The sequence below is a fragment of the Trichosurus vulpecula genome, chromosome 8 (assembly GCF_011100635.1).
Source record: "Trichosurus vulpecula isolate mTriVul1 chromosome 8, mTriVul1.pri, whole genome shotgun sequence".
Taxonomy (NCBI): Eukaryota; Metazoa; Chordata; class Mammalia; order Diprotodontia; family Phalangeridae; genus Trichosurus; species Trichosurus vulpecula.
The window spans coordinates 73293836-73312195 of record NC_050580.1 but is presented as its reverse complement, the minus strand read 5'-3'; the positions used below and the strand labels follow the sequence as shown (position 1 = coordinate 73312195).

The 18360-nt window shown below is 38.4% G+C and overlaps 1 protein-coding gene across 1 annotated transcript in view; it reads right to left on the bottom strand.

The window, feature by feature from the left end:
* Positions 1 to 18360, bottom strand: part of WDFY4 (WDFY family member 4) — a 392110-nt gene that overhangs the window by 141644 nt on the left and 232106 nt on the right. The window contains exon 43 of the mRNA XM_036734864.1: positions 17557 to 17720. Within this exon, the coding sequence (XP_036590759.1) occupies positions 17557 to 17720 (164 nt within the window). The remainder of the gene's footprint in view (positions 1 to 17556; positions 17721 to 18360) is intronic.

Below are 18360 nucleotides of genomic sequence, written 5' to 3'. Positions count from 1 at the left end.
AAAGCTGTATTTTTTCCCCATCCAAGTTTACAAATCTCTTGAGTTCATGGACCCTAGGTTAATAACCACTTACACACACACATACACACAGAGACACAGACACAGAAATACACACACACACACACACACATAGTTCACCAAAACTACAGGGATGGAATAAACTTTTAAAATGAGAGAAGAGGGGGGCAGCTAGGTGGCAGAGTGGATAGAGTACTGGCCCTGGAGTCAGGAGGACCTGAGTTCAAATCTGTCATCACACACTTACTATCTGTGCGATCCTGGGCAAGTCATTGCCCCCACCCAAGAAAAATAAGAAAAAAGCTGCCACTCCTCTAGCAAATTTCCATTACTAAGCATATGAGGGAATATTAAAAGTTCTGATGGTTTTTATTTTGGAGAAGACTGAAAGGAAACATGACATTTTCTACTGCAAATGACTGCCTTCAGGAAATTTATTCAAGAACTAATGTGTGCTTAGCACTGGGGAAGAGATCAGAAAAAATATGGCCCTTAAGAGGCTTAAAGTTTAGTAGGGAGGTCAAAAACTATACAAATGGCTTGGACGAGGTGACCACAGAGTCACCTCCTCAATTCTGAGCTTCAGTTATTTGAGAGGCACATACTAGGGAGGGGCACAAAGAGTCACCTCAGGTCTAAGCTTCAATGTTTTGAAAGGACACTATGGAGGGACGTAAAAACCACTAAACTTAGGGGAATCTGGGTTCAAAACCTAAGCCTGCTATTTACTGCTTGTATAATCTCAGATAAATCACTTGACCTCTGAACCCTACAAAATGAGGGTACCTTAATCGATCAGAGGTTCTTAACTCTTTCTGTGTCATGGATCCTTTGGGTAGTCTGATGACGTCTACACAGCACTTCTCAGAATAATTATTTTAAGTGAATAAAGTAAAAAAATACAGGATTATAAAGGAAATCAATTCTATTGAAATAAAGTCAACAAAAAAAATTTCAAAAAATAAATTCATGACCCAAAGTCAGAAAAACTTGAGTTCAAATCCAGCCTCAAACACTTCCTTGCTGTGTGACCCTGAGCAAGTCACTTAACCTCTGTCTGCCTCATTTTTCTCATCTGAAAATTGGGGATAATAATAGAAATTAATTCCTAGGGTTGTTGTAAGGATAAAATGTGATATTTGTTTTAAAAAATTTATGAAAATCTTGATGCTTTCTTAAAGGTCCTTTTAATTCAAATAACATGATTCAATTCTGATCTAGGAGAAATGTGAACCTTACTCATTTGTCGACCAACCTCAAGTCAAGCTATTCTCTGTAGAACTCTGTCCAATTAGTTTGTTCTAAAGCCAAATTAGGGAAAAATATCTGTTCCCTTGGCTTTCCTTTGAAAGGATTAATAAGATAATGTTGAAGAAGCATTTTAGGCTACATGAAAAGAAAGCAAAAGCACTCATGGAAATTTCTAACTGCTTGTACAAATTAAGATGGGACAAAGAAAGTCCAGAGAGAAAATATAAGCTAACTACTCCAAGCTCCCCAGTCTAGTAAGTGTTATCTACAAAAATATTTTCCCCCTTTTTAAGCAAAGTAAGGGCTACCTTACTCTTCCTAAGTAGTAGCATACCCAGAAACCTAATTTTCCATAGCTAACGTCCTCAGTCTCCTTGTAACCATTTTTCTCAGTGGGTCTTATTGTCAAATATTACCCTTTGCACCACAGGCTCAAACATGAAGCACCTTGTTCATCTTAATCAAATTCAATCTGTGGGATCCAAGGCTGTCTTGGAAAGTTCTCTGAAGGAATGTAACATCCCTCATGTGGAAATTAAGTGACCAAAATCGCTGGGAGCTGTGCAGCCCTGAATTCTAGCTCATACATTTTAAGACGAGGCGCTTCAGAGAACTCCATACCATGTTATTTTGAATATTTTTAAAGAGATGATCTGTGAGGGCTTTTCTTTTAGGAGACTTAAGTAACAACTAATACAAACCTAACCACAAGAAAGATGTCTGGGGAGACAGAGTATAATAGCTTAAAGATTGATCCTTTAGGGCAGGATAGGCATTTTGAAGATCTGGAACATAAACCTAAGTGAATAGATACTTATTACTGCATTTAAACAGAACATAGAATGAATTTATTGCCAGCCTATTCATATTCAATATTGCCTTCTTGCCATGAGCCTATTTATCTTTTTAAGAGGTGTGAATGTTTGGTTTTAAAAGTAAATATTTTAAGATAATAATAATGGTTCACATTCATCTAGTATTTTATAGTTTGCAAACCACTTTACATACTTTGTCTTCGCGGATTCTCACGACGACTGCGTGAGATAGGTTTTATTTCTAATCACCATTTTACAAATGAGGACATTGAAGCTAAGACAGGTTTAGTGAGTTGCCTTGTGTCAAAAACTAGCTCTGCCATTTACTATATGTGCAGTAAATAGGGACTCAGTTTACCCTGGGACTCAGTTCACTCAACTGTAAAAAGAGGGTGGTGGACTAGAAGATCTCCAAATAATACATCTCTAATTCTAATTCCAATGAGTGTATAGTCTTAAGTAGTATATAATTCTGAACTTTTTTGTTGTCATTAGATATCTGATAACTATCTTTCAAGATACCTGTGTTTAGAATCCTACGAAGTTATACAGGCACAATTTCTCTAATAGGCTCCATAAGAAAGCACAACCATCGAAGATGGCGGCTGGAAAGTAGGGACTTACATGATCTCTGCCCCAGGTCCCTCCAAACACCTATAAAAATGGCTCTGAACAAATTCTAGAGCTGCAGAACCCACGAAATAACAGAGGGAGGCAGGGCTCCAGCCCAGGAAAGTCTAGATGTTTGCGGGGAAGGGTCTATTGCACAGAGCTGGGAGCAGAGCAGAGCAGAGCCCAGTGTGGGCTGCGCCAGGACCAAACAGACCGGGAGCCAGGTGGAACAGGCCGTAGCACCCTGAATCAGTGAGCTGTGGCAGTTACCAGACTTCTCAACCCACAAACGCCAAAGACAACAGAGAAGGTTAGTGGGTAGAACTGCTAGAACAGAGTGAAAGGAGTTCCCCGTTGGTCCCAGTCCCAGGGGCATGTAAGTGGTGCAGCTCTGGGGCTGCTTCCAGCTACAGTTACTTCCGGCCCCAGGCCCATCAGGTGGGAGGAATTAAGCTGCGGATCAGAGCAGGAGTGCAGAGCCTGCTTAGATTTGAGTCTCAGTCTGGGCTGGCGGTTCTTGGGGGAGGAGGAGCACTGGTGTGGCAGAGCTTGCTGTGTAGAAGTAGCTCTGAAAACAACAGCACAAAGCACCTAAAGCGTGGGACAAAGTACTTTCTACTCTACAAGCAGTCATACCCTGACAAAAAGCTCAAGGGTCAAGGGTCCAAGGCTGGAAATATGGCCAGGCAGCAAAAATGGACCCAGATTCAGACTCAGACTTTGGAATCTTTTTTTTCTGGTGACAAAGAAGAGCAAAACATACAGCCAGAAGAAGTCAACAAAGTCAAAGAGCCTACATCAAAAACCTCCAAGAAAAATATGAATTGGTCTCAGGCCATGTAAGAGCTCAAAAAGGATTTGGAAAAACAAGTAAGAGAAGTAGAGGAAAAATTGAGAAGAGAAATGAGAGTGATGCAAGAAAAACATGAAAAACAAGTCAATGACTTGCTAAAGGAGACCCCCCCCCTAAATACGGAAGAAAATAACACTAGAAAATAGACTAATTCAAATGGCAAAGGAGCTCCAAAAAGCCAATGAGGAGAAGAATGCCTTGAAAGGCAGAATTAGCCAAATGGAAAAGGAGGTCCAAAAGACCACTGAAGAAAATACTACCTTAAAAATTAGATTGGAGCAAATGGAAGCTAGTGACTTTAGGAGAAATCAAGACATAAAACAGAACCAAAGGAATGAAAAAATGGAAGACAATGTGAATTATCTCATTGGAAAAACCACTGACCTGGAAAATAGGTCCAGGAGAGATAATTTAAAAAATTATTGGACTACCTGAAAGCCATGATCAAAAAAAAGAACCTAGATATCATCTTTCAAGACATTATCAAGGAGAACTTCCCTGATATTCTAGAGCCAGAGGGTAAAATAAAAATTGAAAGAATCCACTGATTGCCTCTTGAAAAAGATCCCCAAAAGAAAACTCCTGGGAATATTATCACCAAATTCCAGAGTTCCCAGGTCAAGGAGAAAATACTGCAAGCAGCCAGAAAGAAACAATTTGAGTATTGTGAAAACACAATCAGGATACTACAAGATCTAGTAGCTTCAACATTAAGGGATCGAAGGGCTTAGAATATGATATTTCAGAGATCCATGGAGCTAGGATTAAAACCTAGAATCACCTATGCAGCAAAACTGAGTATCGTGCTCCAAGGCAGAATATGGATTTTCAATAAAATAGAGGACTTTCAAACTTTCTCAGTGAAAAGACCAGAGCTGAATAGAAAATTTGACTTTCAAACACAAGAATCAAGAGAAGCAAGAAAAGGTAAACAAGAAAGAGAAATCATAAGGGACTTACTAACGTTGAACTGTTTTCTTTACATTCCTACAGGGAAAGATGATGTGTGCAATTCATGAGACCTCAGTATTAGGGTAGCTTAAGGGAATATACATACATACATACATACATACATACATACATATATATATATATATACACACACACACATATATATGTGTGTGTGTGTGTGTGTGTGGAGAGAGAGAGAGAGAGAGAGAGAGAGAGAGAGAGGACACAGGGTGAGTTGAACATGAAGGGATGATATCTAAAATATAAAATCAAATTAAGGTATGAAAGAGGAATATATTAGGGGCAAGGGGATAAAAAAAGGGAACAATTGAAGGGGGGGTCGATAGGGGGAAGAAGTAATCAAAAGCAAACACTTTTGAAAAGGGACAGGGTCAAAGAAGAAAATTAAATAAAGGGGGACAGGATAGGAGGGAGGGAAACATAGTTAATATTTCACAACATGACTATTTATGGGAGTGTTTTGAATAATGACACATGTGTGGCCTGTGTTGCATAGCTTGCCGCCTTAGGGAAGGTGGGTGGGGAGGGCAGAGGGTAGAGAATTTGGAACTCAACATTTTAAAAGCAGATGCTCAAAAAAAGGTTGTTTTTGCATGCAAAAGGAAAATAAGATACACAGGCAATGGGGCATCGAATTCTGTCTTGCCCTACAAGAAAGTAAGGGAAAAGGGGATGGCGGGGAGGGGAAGGGAGGTGATAGAAGGGAGGGCTGACTAGGGAATGGGGCAATCAGAATATACGCTATCTTGGAGTGTGGGGGAGGGTAGAAATGGGGAGAAAATTTGTAACTCATAATCTTGTGGAAATCAATGCTGAAAACTAAAAAAAATATCAAATAAAGAAAATGATAAAAAAAAATTAAAAAGAATGTAAAAAAAGAAAGCACAACCATCAAGCCTTTCTGAATGATGGTGGGATGGTTTTTTAGGTCTGATATTTAATTTCCATAGGTAGGCCTGGTGCCTTCATCCTTTAATTCTACACCTGGATATATTTTATGAGATAGTCAGGTTGTGCAATGATTAGAATTCTGGACTTGGAGTCAGGAAGAGCTGAATTCAGCATAAGATGGAGGAGGTGAGACATTGGTGGTTAATAAGGGAAAAAAGGCTTGGAGGTTTAGTGGTCTCCAGGCTCTACAATGGTCAAAATGGTGGCATATGTGCCCCCTAAATGAATCTGTTCTTAGGCTGCATTAATAAAAGTACATTGAACAGAAAGAAAGTGACTTTTTTACAGTATTTTGTACATAGATATAATAAAGACTATTTTTAAAAAATTCTGGATACTGTATTTTAAGAGGTATGTTGATAAATTAAAACCTTTCCAGAGAAGTCTTACCAATGTAATAAAGAGAACTGAAGCTATGTCATATAAAGATGCCACGTATTGAATAAACTGGGAAGTTTCCTTACCTGTGATATGGAAAATTTGGAGGTCAAATGAGGGATGAACATTGTTTTACTTGAATGAATGAAGGAAAGTAAAAGCATTTATTAAATGCTTATAATGTGCTAAACATTATGCTAAGCCTTGAAAGTATAAATATGAAAATTGACATAGTCCCTCTCTTCAAGAAGATCACACTATGATTGGGAGAAATAAAACATAAAATAATATTCAGCTGTAGGACATATGGAAGATTACCTAAAATTTTAGAAGCTGAGTGGACGGCAAGGCACAGAGGTCTTTAGTTTATATTAAAAAAAGTCAGGAAATAGTATCAAGGGACTTCAGCCATAGACATAGGGCACATGGCAAGGTGGAGGCAAATGGTGAGGAAGGCCTGATAATCACAAATTACAGAGTTGTTGATTCCCATCCTATCCAAGCCATGTAAACATCCAAGGAGTTACATAGTGAAAACAAGAATCCATCTTGGATTCTCCCAGGCACACAGAGTATTAGCTTCACAGCCTGACTGTGGATCATGATGCTGTTATGTTTATGCAAGTTAAGTAGACCTTTGCCTATAAACTCACTTGGAGCAGGGTGAAGAGCTCCCACCAGACCTTCCAGGAAATGTGCCAGAGACAGAGTAATCTGTAGGCATTCCCTGAGGCGAACTGTGGATGGAATTCAGGTGCCAGACTTAATATGGTCACTTGGTGAGCTTTAGCCTTACTGTAGCTCAGAATCCCCAAACTCAAACTATGGGAGGCAAACCATTATTAAACATATATGAGCCGAATGTGAGTTCTGAATGAGTGGCTAAGTCAGTTACTATGCCAGGTAGAGAATCAGAGAATCTCAGAATTAGAAAAAGCTTCAGAGTTCATTCAGTCTGAGCCAAAATGAAAATATGAATCTTTCCAAGATATATTATGCCCAATTAATGGTCATCCAACCCTTTCTTAAAGAAATCTTCCACTGTCAGGACCTTCACAACACTTTGAAGCCAACAGAGATCATGCCACTATTACCATGCTCAAAGAAACACTTGTAGGATGAGATTTCAACTGGTGGGGAGGTTGGCATAACTCTTTTGTTCTTAGTAATGACTATAACAATAGGCTTTGGGGCCCGTACTGGATTGATGGTAATGAGACAGAACTGACATTGAGTCAGGAATCTTGATTTCTAATCCTAGTTGTTTCAGAGACATGCTTGTGTGAACTTAAGCAGTTGAATTCATCACTCTAGGTCTCAATTTCCTCATGCATAAAGTGAGGAGATTGGGCTAGATAAGTAGGTGGCATAGTGAACAGAGTGCTAGAACAAGAGTCAGGAAGACCTGAGTTAAAATCCAACCTCAGATACTAACTATGTGACCCTGAGCAAGTCACTTAATTGTGATCTACCTCAGTTTCTTCATCTGTAAAATTGGTACAAGTATATCACTACTTCCCAAGATTGTTGTGAGGATCAAATGAGATACTTGTAAAGAACTTTTCAAAACTTAAATTGTCCTATAAATGTCTCTATTCAGCATTAGACAATCTCTGAGGTCGCTTTCATTCAAACATTCTATGATTGTGTTGAGTTGAGAGGTATGGAAGGTATTGATCAATGCCACAGCTCACAAGGTATGGGATTGAATAGATATCTTATTTGGGGAATGCTACCATAAAAGTTAATTTTAGTTTTTTAAATCAACTTTTATTTTCGCAAAGAAATAAAATATTTAATATTGTTGTCAGATCAGAGAGTAAAAAAGACACGTGCACGATAAAATCCCTCCACTGAGTTGTTGACTATGGCTTTAAGCCAGAAACCCATTTGGTAGAGTGGACATACACACATACTTCCAAGAAGACTTGCAATGGAGGCTCAGTAGGACCAACGCATCACAACTGGGGCTGCCGTTAAGTGCCAAGATAATGAGGCACCAGCCAGCCTTCTGACAAAGGCTCGCAATTAACACATATTAAATAAACCTCCCCTTATGTCAAAATTGAACAGTTTTGCAGTGAAATGAGTCTGGTGCTTACTGGAATCATTAATCAATGAAGCAAAGGTGGCACACAGTAATTGAATAATTCCTTTCTCAGGTACTGCTCAAAGTAGCGAGAGCTAGAAGTCTCAGACAAAGGAAATGAATTCAAACCGCTGCCATTTTCAAGTTCATGGCTTGTACATTGTTTTCTAAGCTATGATAAGGATTAGAAAAATGTGCTAGTTTTCTGTGTAGCCTGTAGTTTTATCTGCATAGGTGAAGCAAAGATTCAAGACATAATGATAAACATTTTAGGATTTCTTAGGTGAACTAAGTGATCGTTCAAATGATATAACTACACATTTTTTACAGCACAAAATATTCAAAGACATGAAAATTTTGTGATTTCATCAGTGCGGAGAACTCCCAGTATAGGACGAATCTCCACCAATGGAGATGACATCATGTTTTGAATTAACAGATAAGTCCTAGGGTTTTGCCTGAGGCACATGGTAGTATCAGAGGATCTGCCTGGGACCAGAGGCTTGGAAGTGAGAGCATCCAAGTTCTAATCCTATCTCTGACACTATCTGTGTGATCTTAAAAGAGGGGGATGAGATGGACTCTATTACTTCACAGGTCTCCTCCAATTGTGCTTCTATGATTCTATGATCTTATGACTTGTGGTCATAGCACCCCTAAGTGTCAGAGGTGGGATTAGAACCCTGGTCTTCCTGATTCTGAGCCCAATATTTTTTCTTATTTAATATATTTTATTTTTCCTCAATTACATGTTAAAACAATTTTAACACCATTTAAGAAAGTTTTAAGTTATAAATTTTATCCCTCCCTTCCTCCTTCTCCTCCCCCTCCCTGAGAAGGTAAGTAATCGGATACAGTATAAACATGTGCAATCATATAAAACATTTCCATATTAGTCATTTTGTACAAGAAGACTCAAAAGGAAAATAATGAGAGTGAAAAAAAGCATGCTTCAGTCTGTGTTCAAACGATTCCAAAGGACTAATGACGAAGCATACTATCCGCCTCCAGAGAAAGAATTGATATTGTTCGAAAACAGACTGAACCCAATATTTGAAATCGAATCAGGGCTAGTCTGGTGTCAGGAAGAGCTGAGTTCAAATCTGGCCTCAGACACTTCTGACCTTGGACAATTCTCTTAGTGCTGCTTGCCTCTGCTTGCCTCAGTTTCCTTATCTCTAAAATGTGCTGAAGAAACAAATAACAAACCACTCCAGTATCTTTTCCAACAATATCTTAAATGGGTTCACAAAGAGTTGGACGTGATTGGAATAACTGAACAAGAGAATGCTAATTTCAAGATGGCAACCAAAAGAAAAAAAAATGGTTCTGACAAGAAAGAGGCAAATTAGCACTAGTGTTCAAAGGATAGAAAATAGAAGAATGTGGCATGAAAGATAAAGGAAAGAAGAAACTCCATCAGTGGTATCATGGTATCCATTGGGGGTAAATAGAGACATTTTGAAGAAACAGTAGCATCTCATGTTTCAAAGAACAAGAAAGAAGATTCATAGGAGCAAGTAATTGGAAGGAATTCTGTAGAATGTCTTGTGAGAAAAGATCCCATTTTCAATGCTGTCTCTATATGCCCATTTTATATTACAGTGCCATTCAAATAGTAAATCCTTAGTAAATGCTCGTTGAATTGAACCAATTCATGTTAGCAGCCCAGGAGGAAGAAATATGTAGTAGTTGTTGGAAGCTTATTGCTGACAGGTATGCAGGCAGCTTCACATTGACCTCATGTGGTTAACTGAGACATGTTTTATCTTTCTTGAATTTGAGATGTGAAAAAGAATTTGCCTAGAAGACTTGTCAAGTCCACAGCTTGCTACTGATTTCTGTTCTTTCTGTGAGAAGGAAATAATACAACAAAAATGAACCTGGGTTTGTATCTCTGGTGATTCTGAAATTCCGATTCAAATTTGAAGTCCTTCGGGTTATGTGTAGTATTTTTATCTTTTCTTCCATTTGAAGTTTGTGACTTCAAAAGAGAAAGGAATACATGGGAAGCAGAGATCTGGAAATAACCATTAGTGGCAAAGAGGTAGATTTGTCTTTTTTTGGACTCTGGATTAGAATATCAGAACAATTGAATTCTGGCAAGGGATAGAGAGTATCTCTCAAGACCTGAGAAGAATAGTATTGATAGAAGCCTTAACATGATTCAAAGGACTTTACATTAAATTTTAAAAGAAAGAAAAATGTCCTGATAAAACTTGAAAACTGGGTACTGTGGTGATCAGTAGTTGTCACAAAAAGAATAGTAGAAGACTGGCTAATGATTATTACGATAAAATTCTTCAGCATGTAATGGTGTCTGTTACACAGTAGGCTGCTGATAAGTGACGATTGATTGGTTCAAGCTATCTAGCTTTAAACTAAACAGGCCTACCTGCTGTCGCTCATAGACAACATCTCATGGCCTATCCCTGTGCCTTTTCACTCGTGGTCCATAAGGACCATGGTCCATTCTGGGCACTCCAGAATTGGAATGCACTTTCATTTAACTTCCACCTCTTTGAATCCACATCTTCTTTCAAGGCTCAGCTCAAGAGTCATTTCTTATGTAACATCTTTCAGAATAACTCCAGCTTCTAGCAAAACCCCTAGAAGTCACTCTGTGTATGTTTCACTTGTATTTTGTTTCCATTAGGATAATATATTCTCTTGAGGAAAGGGAACTTTTTTACACTATGTATATGTATATGTATCAGGTGTTTAACAAATACTTGTTAAATGAATTATTCTAATAAGGTAAAGAGGTGGCCAAATATGACCTTACTTTAGCTGTCCATGAGCACACAACTAATCAGTCAGTGAGTCAATCACAGTATTTAATTCCCAAGCTCCTAGAAGGTTAAACAGTCTGAGATGGCTATTCTCTGGGCTATCATCAATGACTGCATCATCATCCTGCTTTCCTGGATCATGTCCAGTTCCTTCTTTTGCTAATGTAGTCTGTTGTCATTTATTATTGACTCTGGCAGCACTAGCCTATCTTACAGAAGCAGCTAGTTTTCCAAAATTACTTATAAAGGACCATCCAGCTTAACAATAATAACAAAAAATACCCCAAGGCTTAAGATTTATTGAATATCAAATAACTTACATGCTATTGTATATGAGTTAATGAACCTGAGAGTTGGAAGGCACCTTATTGGCCATCTAGTCTAATTCATACCCTCCCTCCCCTAGAATTGCCTCTATAACATACCTGACAACTAGCCTTTTCTTGAAGATGTCCAATGAAAGGGAGTCCAACCACCCACCAAGGCAGTCCAGGCCCCTTCTGGATGCTCTATTTTCTAAAAATAAAAAATTTCCTGGCGCTAAGTCTAAATGTGCATCTATGCATTTTCCATTCATTGCTTCTAGCTCCCTACCCACCCCCCACCCCAGGGTTAACCAGAAGAGGTCTAAACTTATCCACAAGACAGCCCTTCAACTACTTAAAGAAAATTATTATGCTCCTCATCCCCCAATTCTTCCCTTCTCAAGGCTAAAGAGCCCCAGTTCTTCTTATCCAATCCAATAAATCTAATCCAATAAACATTCATTAAGCACCTTCTATATGCCAGGCACTTGCATATGGAAGGGAACCAAGGCCCTTCACCTTCCTGATTATCCTCACAGGATGATAGATTTAGAAGTGAAAGAGACTTAAATCCCTTCTAACTGTTAGGTTCTATAACACACATACAGTGGTTTGTGAATAAGCTATCTGATATGTAAAAAATAACGTTATGTCTTGGATTAATTTTGTTAATCAGTAATGTTTTATAAAACTAGGTCTCTTTCCACTAAAGCTAAAACAGGTTAAACTAGGTGACCATTTATTACCACGTCTCCTGGTGAAAGTAGAGATATTTTTAAAAGTGAATTTCATGAGAATTCAGTTCAATAACTCAACCTTTATTAAATTTCTACCATGTGAAAGGCGCTATACTAGGTTCTAGGAATTTAAAAAAATGAACCAGTCTCTGTTCTCAAGGTGACTCCCTTCTCCTTGGGGAATAAAATATGAATGCAAGTAAATGAGAATGAGGAAAGAGGGTAGAAAGAAGCATTTATGAAGTGCCTACTTTGTGCTGTAACAGGTGCATAATAAATGGCTGTTGCTCAAGTGCTTGCCAGGCACTGCGCTAGGCACAAGAAATAGGATGTCCTTAATCTCAGCGAGTTTATATTATAAGGCAAAAGCAAGCAGGGAATTACATTCTAGATATAGGGGTTTACAGATAGGTATCCAAATTTGTAGCCTTCAGAGTTGTAATTATGTTAGGCATAGTTATTGGTTTGAGTTCAATGGAAATGTGCTGTATGAATTTGAAAAATGTGAACACTTCAGGGGGATTCATTATTCTCACTAATCAGCATTTACTTATGTTTGTACAAAGACAGAGGGGTAAGATGGAATGTTGGGGACAAGGAACAGTGAGTGGTCCAGATCAAAATCCCCAACTCATGACAAGAATCATGTCAGTGTTTGCCAAAGTGTCACCAAAATGACTGGGCTTTTGTTTCACCAGGGTGGAGAACCCAGTTCCAGTATTTCAGTTAAATACAAATCATCTAGGAGGCAGCTTTTGACAATGCAGGCATACAGCTCACACACTTGGTGAATATAGGATGGCAAATGTCAACCAAACTGTCTTTTTAAATACTTCTGTGAAAAATGCAGGATGATTGTCACTGCCAGCAGAAAGTGGCTGCTGTTTCTGGGGGCTTCCTATGGAGTCGGAAAAAGAGCCTGAAGCTTAAGTATGAAACAGACAGCCACATCTGTACCCTGTCCTATCAAGAGTGGGGAGCAATCAAGCATATTGCAGCATTCTCTCTTACCCAAGAAGACTCCAGGGAGAGATGCTGCTCTGCTGGTGATACCAAAAACATAAATCATAAACACAGTAAAAAAAGATGCCAAGGAAAGCTGATTATTTAAAAAAACAAAACAAAACAAAACAAAACAAAACCAACAATAGCTTAACCCATTGATTGTGACAAAAGGCTATTGGATATAATACTCCAGATACTCATTGGGTGGGAGCAATTGGTACCAAAAAAACCCTGTTGTATTATTTGTTATATAATATGGCTCTCTGGGAGAATGAAGGGGGGCAGGGAGGATATTGGTAGAAATTTTGGTGATATAAGAAAACAAATTATCAATAAAAATGTAATTTTAAAAACCTGTTAATGCTTTAGTATGAGAGCTATTCAATAGAAATTTTCCCATTATGAGTAAAGTAAGTAAGAGTAACAAAAAAACCACCCTGAGTGATATTAAGGAAACCAATATTTTACCATTGTTTTTTTTTCTTATGAACATTAACTATATGTGTATGTATGGGCATACATACTTATGTGTATGTAAATTTGTATGTATATACATATATATGAATATATCCACATTTTGAAAAATGTGTGTCTATATATATTAATAAAAATATCCTTATGTCTTTGTATTTTTATATATGCAGATATAGAAGTTATATGTGTACATGTATATGTATGTATCTATCCATTTATCTGTCTTTATCAACCTCTCTCGCTATCTGTCTCTATCTCTTTTTTCTGTCACTCTCTCTGTCTCTGTCTCTCTGTTTGTCTCTGTCTCTTTCTTTCTCTCTCTGAAAGGAAGTGTGAATTTGGAGGTGGAAGGCTGGCCTTGTAGTTAGGAAGGCCAGGTTCAAGTTCTGCCTTTTATACATACTAGCTTATATGATCATAGGCAAATAATTTAAACTCTTACTTTTTCTAGGCAACTTTCTAAAACTAAATTGCGGATGGGAAATTGATGTGTATTGGTAGAGGGAGTATCCATTTTGGGAGCTTTCCATACTGATGGGATCATAGGTCCAGAACCATATTCCCCCAACCCTGATTCCTTCCCTCTAAAAGAGAAGCCAACTTCAAGGACTTTGATATGAATAATAAAGAATGCCATTTGAAAGAAATAGAGATAGTTACCTCAAAGAAGAGAAGACTTAGGGAGGGGATGATCAGGTCTCTGAAGAACTATCAGCTGGAAGAGGGATGACACATATTCTATTTGAATAAGGGGATAGGCGCAGAACTAGTAGGAATTGTTTAAGTTGCAAAGAGGCAAAATTAGGTTTGACAAATGGAAAAACCAACGTAACTCTCTAACTGGAGCCATCCAAGTGCACAATGGGCTACCAGTGGGTTTCCCCTCACTGGAGTCTTCAAATAAAGGTAGGATAATTACTCAATGTTTAATATAGAGGGAAGTAATAGTCACATGTGAGTTGAACTAGATGGTTTCTGAGGATCCTTCCAGTGCAGAGACCCAGTGTAACAGCAATTTAGATTTGAAGATCTTTCCCACCCATTAATAGGCTATGTGACTTGCTTACATCACAGGAAGCCTAAGTCACATGTGGTGGGAGGAGCTTGCTGAGAGGAAAAGGAAGTTGTGTCACAGGAAATGCTGAGAGAGAGAGCTGTTATGGCTGTTATTGGCTGTAGTGATAGTTAAAGCTGAGGTTAAGAAAATCAGCCTGTGATAGCTGAGCAGACTGTGATAGCTGTGCTGTGAGTTTGTTTTGGGGAAGACCCCAGTAGGGGGTCTAAGAGGTTTTGGGGTGGTGAGGCTCCATGTTGTGATAGTGTGTTTTAAGTTCCTTGCTCTTATGATAAAGTGGGCTAACTGGTTGTGGGAGCTGAACTTTTGGTTATGGGATATGGTTATCTGGAGTCTGAATAAATGTTTTACTTCTTCTGCCTTCTATATGGAGAGTCATACTTTCCGATACAGAATTACATAAGCATATTCACAATTATTGTTGATGTAGTGTTTATTGCCTTACTGATACACCCCGTGATTCTGTAATCCTCTATAGATGATTTGGAGAAACACCTTTGCAAGGAACTACTCAGGAAAAAGTCTTTGAGAGAGCCAGGTATCCTGGGACACTTTCCTCTTATAAACACTTTCATTAAATTTCCAGCTCACCTGCCACCTTCACTTACAAGGCCTTTATAGGAATCAAAAAAGAGAATTTTACAATGTCTGAATTTACTAGTAATCAAAGAACTGAAGAATTCATTAAGGGTAATGATGAGAGGTCCTCCACTAAAGACTACTCTGTAACCTCACTAGGGAATGGAGGGGTGGTAATACTGCTTTACCCTGGGAGCTCAAGCTGTCCTTGTCTCAAAGTTGCAAAAGCCCTGAGTACTGGCCCATATAGGAATGTTGCAGAGGTGGTGATCACTCAGATATGGATTGTGGTAGTTGAGCTCTGAAGTTCCTTCCATAACCTCTCATGCTTTGTTCTTTGTCAACCTGACAAAACGAGGAAATTCCCGTGTGATCAGGCCACTGGGCAGAGTCAAGGGATGATATTACCGGGGCTTAGTAATATTTCATGGAAGCAGGGAAAGGGGACAAAAGCAAAGGTAAATGGTTGGCTTCCATTACTTTTTTCATTATTCAAAACATGACCTAAAATCTCTAAAGGAGTGCCCCAAGGATTTCTCTTTGACTGGTGCCATTTAACACTTTTATCAACAAATTGGTAGAGGCATAAATTCCTTGTTCACTAAATTTGTACATAACACAAAGCTGGGAGGAATAACTAACATATTAGATAAAGGAAGGAATCCAGAAAGATGTTAATAGGTTCCAACCTCAGGTTCCCAATCAAATACAATGAAATACAATAGAAAGGAAGGGTTCAAAGTTCTTGGGTTCACTTGGGTTTGAAAAAGATCAACTTCATAAATATAAGATGTAGAGGAAAGGTTTGAAAAGTATATATTCTATATCACTGAACAGAACTAAAATCTCTGATAGTGGACAAAGCCATTGGACCATTCCATTTTAAATGTGTAAAAAGAAAATAATCTGGAATTATGACTTTAAATAATGTAAAGTGTGGTTTCAATTTTCTTAGTATTTTATTTGTAAAGGGCAAATATATAAATTATTTGATGTAAAATAAAAGGTAATGAAATACTGAAAAAAATATGTGTTCTATAAAATATCTAGGAATTTCAGTGGACTGGAAATCAATGTCTGTTAAGAGTAACAAGGCAAACTAAAAAAAGGAACTAACATCAGTCTAGCCTGCATCATCCCAGCTAACACTGATATAGTATGTTAAGGTTTTCAAAACCCTTAATATATGATTCCATTGGATAATATGTCTCTTATCTTATATGAGATATGTGATAACTCACAACAACCCCATGAGTTAAGTGTGATTATTATCTCCATTTTATAGATGGACAAACTGAGACTGAGAAAGGTTAAGTCACCTGCTCAAGATCACATAGCTAGTAAGTGTCTGAAATAGGAACTCAGTTCTGCTCTTCGGGATCCACCGTGCCACCTAGCTAACACACAAGAGAAGCATTAAAGGAAGTCATAGCATCCAGGACAAGGATGGTGATAAGTGCTAAATTTCAGCTAGAGGTTAGTGAAATGAAGATATTCTTTTTTCCAGACAAGTTCATGGTCCCTTGAAATCTATCCACAGACCCCAGGTTAAGAATCCCTGATTTAGACAGAGAAAACGCCTGAGGGAAGGGAATGGGGGGAGGAGAAGTTATCACAGCTTAATGACATACCACATATGCTACTACCATGTCTCCCAGCTCAGCCTTTACACTGTAGTGAATGTAATAATTATATAACTTTCTAGGTGAATGCCATAAGCCAGGAAAAAAATCAGATTTTTCTGGCTTAACTTTGTTCTTTCTAAAAGGCTTTTCATTCCTATCATCCCATGCCTCCTCCCTAGATCGTCCTTAATCCTATTCTACCCCTTTTCTGATACCACCCCTAAAACTGGCCACATAGAAGATGCTTAATAAGTACTTGTTTACTTCTTGATTAATTGATTTTCTAGGTCACAAGGGTTCTAGTCTAGAAACTTCCAGAATCCTAAATGATTGCTATTGCCTTTCCTGTTACATTGCGGGGGCAGGGGGGGGGAGAGGTTTGGGGTGGGAGGTTGGAGAAACCAATCATATTCACCTGCAAAGACTCTTCCTTTCTTTATAAAATACCTGAACCATTCTGACCCCAGGGTGGCCATGACTGCTGAGCTGAACCAGCTGGTCTGAATCTGGAATTGCCTGGGTCAACTTGAACCATGGACCTAGGGGTCAAGACCATTGTGTGCCCCCATCCTCCTGTCACAGCTTGATGATAATCATGCTTGAGGCTCTGGATACATCTCTAGCATCCCTCCCATTCCTCTTCTCCATTTCTGCTTTGAAGGTATTAATTATGGCCTTAGTGTGAGGGTAGTAAGGGGGCTACTCTGATTTGGAGGTGTCAGACCCAATCCCAATGTGAAGTATTCATTGGTCTATCCTAGTAACTTTCTATTAATTGGTCCTGCCTCACTCTATCTTGGGATCTTTGGTTGAGCTACACGACCTTTCTTTGGTAATTACCTTAAAAAATCAAAAGACCTAGTGCATTCAGCATTAACTGGCTTGTCTAATTTTTCTGCAAAATTCTGTTAGCCCTACCAATGGAGTCCAACAGTGTACTAACTTCAGTGCCAAGTCTAGAGATCCAAATGAAGACAGCTGGGTATCTTCACAAGAGGCTGATTCTAGTCCCCCAAAGGTAATACCTTTTCTTTGTCCACCAATTCCTGTAAAATAACTTTTCTCTCCCGACACAGTTCCAAGAAATCTTCTGAGTGAAGGCTTTCATGCAAGGCTGGGAAGAATGTCAGGTGGTCACGGTCTTCGGTCTCATCTCTCTCTTCTTCTTCTTCATTTGCCATCAAGTCATCTGCATCATTACAAGGGAGAGCACAGTTTCAAAGGAAGCAAGATGACCTACCAGGAGGGAAGGCAACTTAGAACTTTTGCTCAATATACTCCATCTTGGACAATGGGAGTATTTGGTACCAAAAGTAAAAGAAATGGCCTTCATCTGGACATGCTAGAACAGTAGTGTCAAACTCAAATTGGAACAAAGGCCCTTAAAGTACCTCTCCAGGGACATGGTGACATAAAATCACGTGCTAACATGATTTATGTTTTAATGTATTTTAATTTTGTTAAACATTTCCCAATTATATTTTAATCTGGCTCAGGTAGCACTCAGGGGTATTCTGGGCTACATGTGGCCCAAGGGCTGCATATTTGATATCTCTGGTCTAGATAATGCAAAAAAATTCTACTTTTTACTTCAAAGTTAAGCTGAACCAAAATAACTCATATCTTATGATAATTAAAACATGAGAAACCTTTTCATTAGGTATTTTCAGAACTATATTTGTTATTGCTATTATCAGATAGCATTTATAATTATATAGCACCTATTACATATGTGCTTTGCAAATATTATCTCATTTGATCCTCCCAACAACCTATCAAAGAGGGTGCTGTGATTATATGCATTTTACATTTTAGGAAGCTGAGGCAAA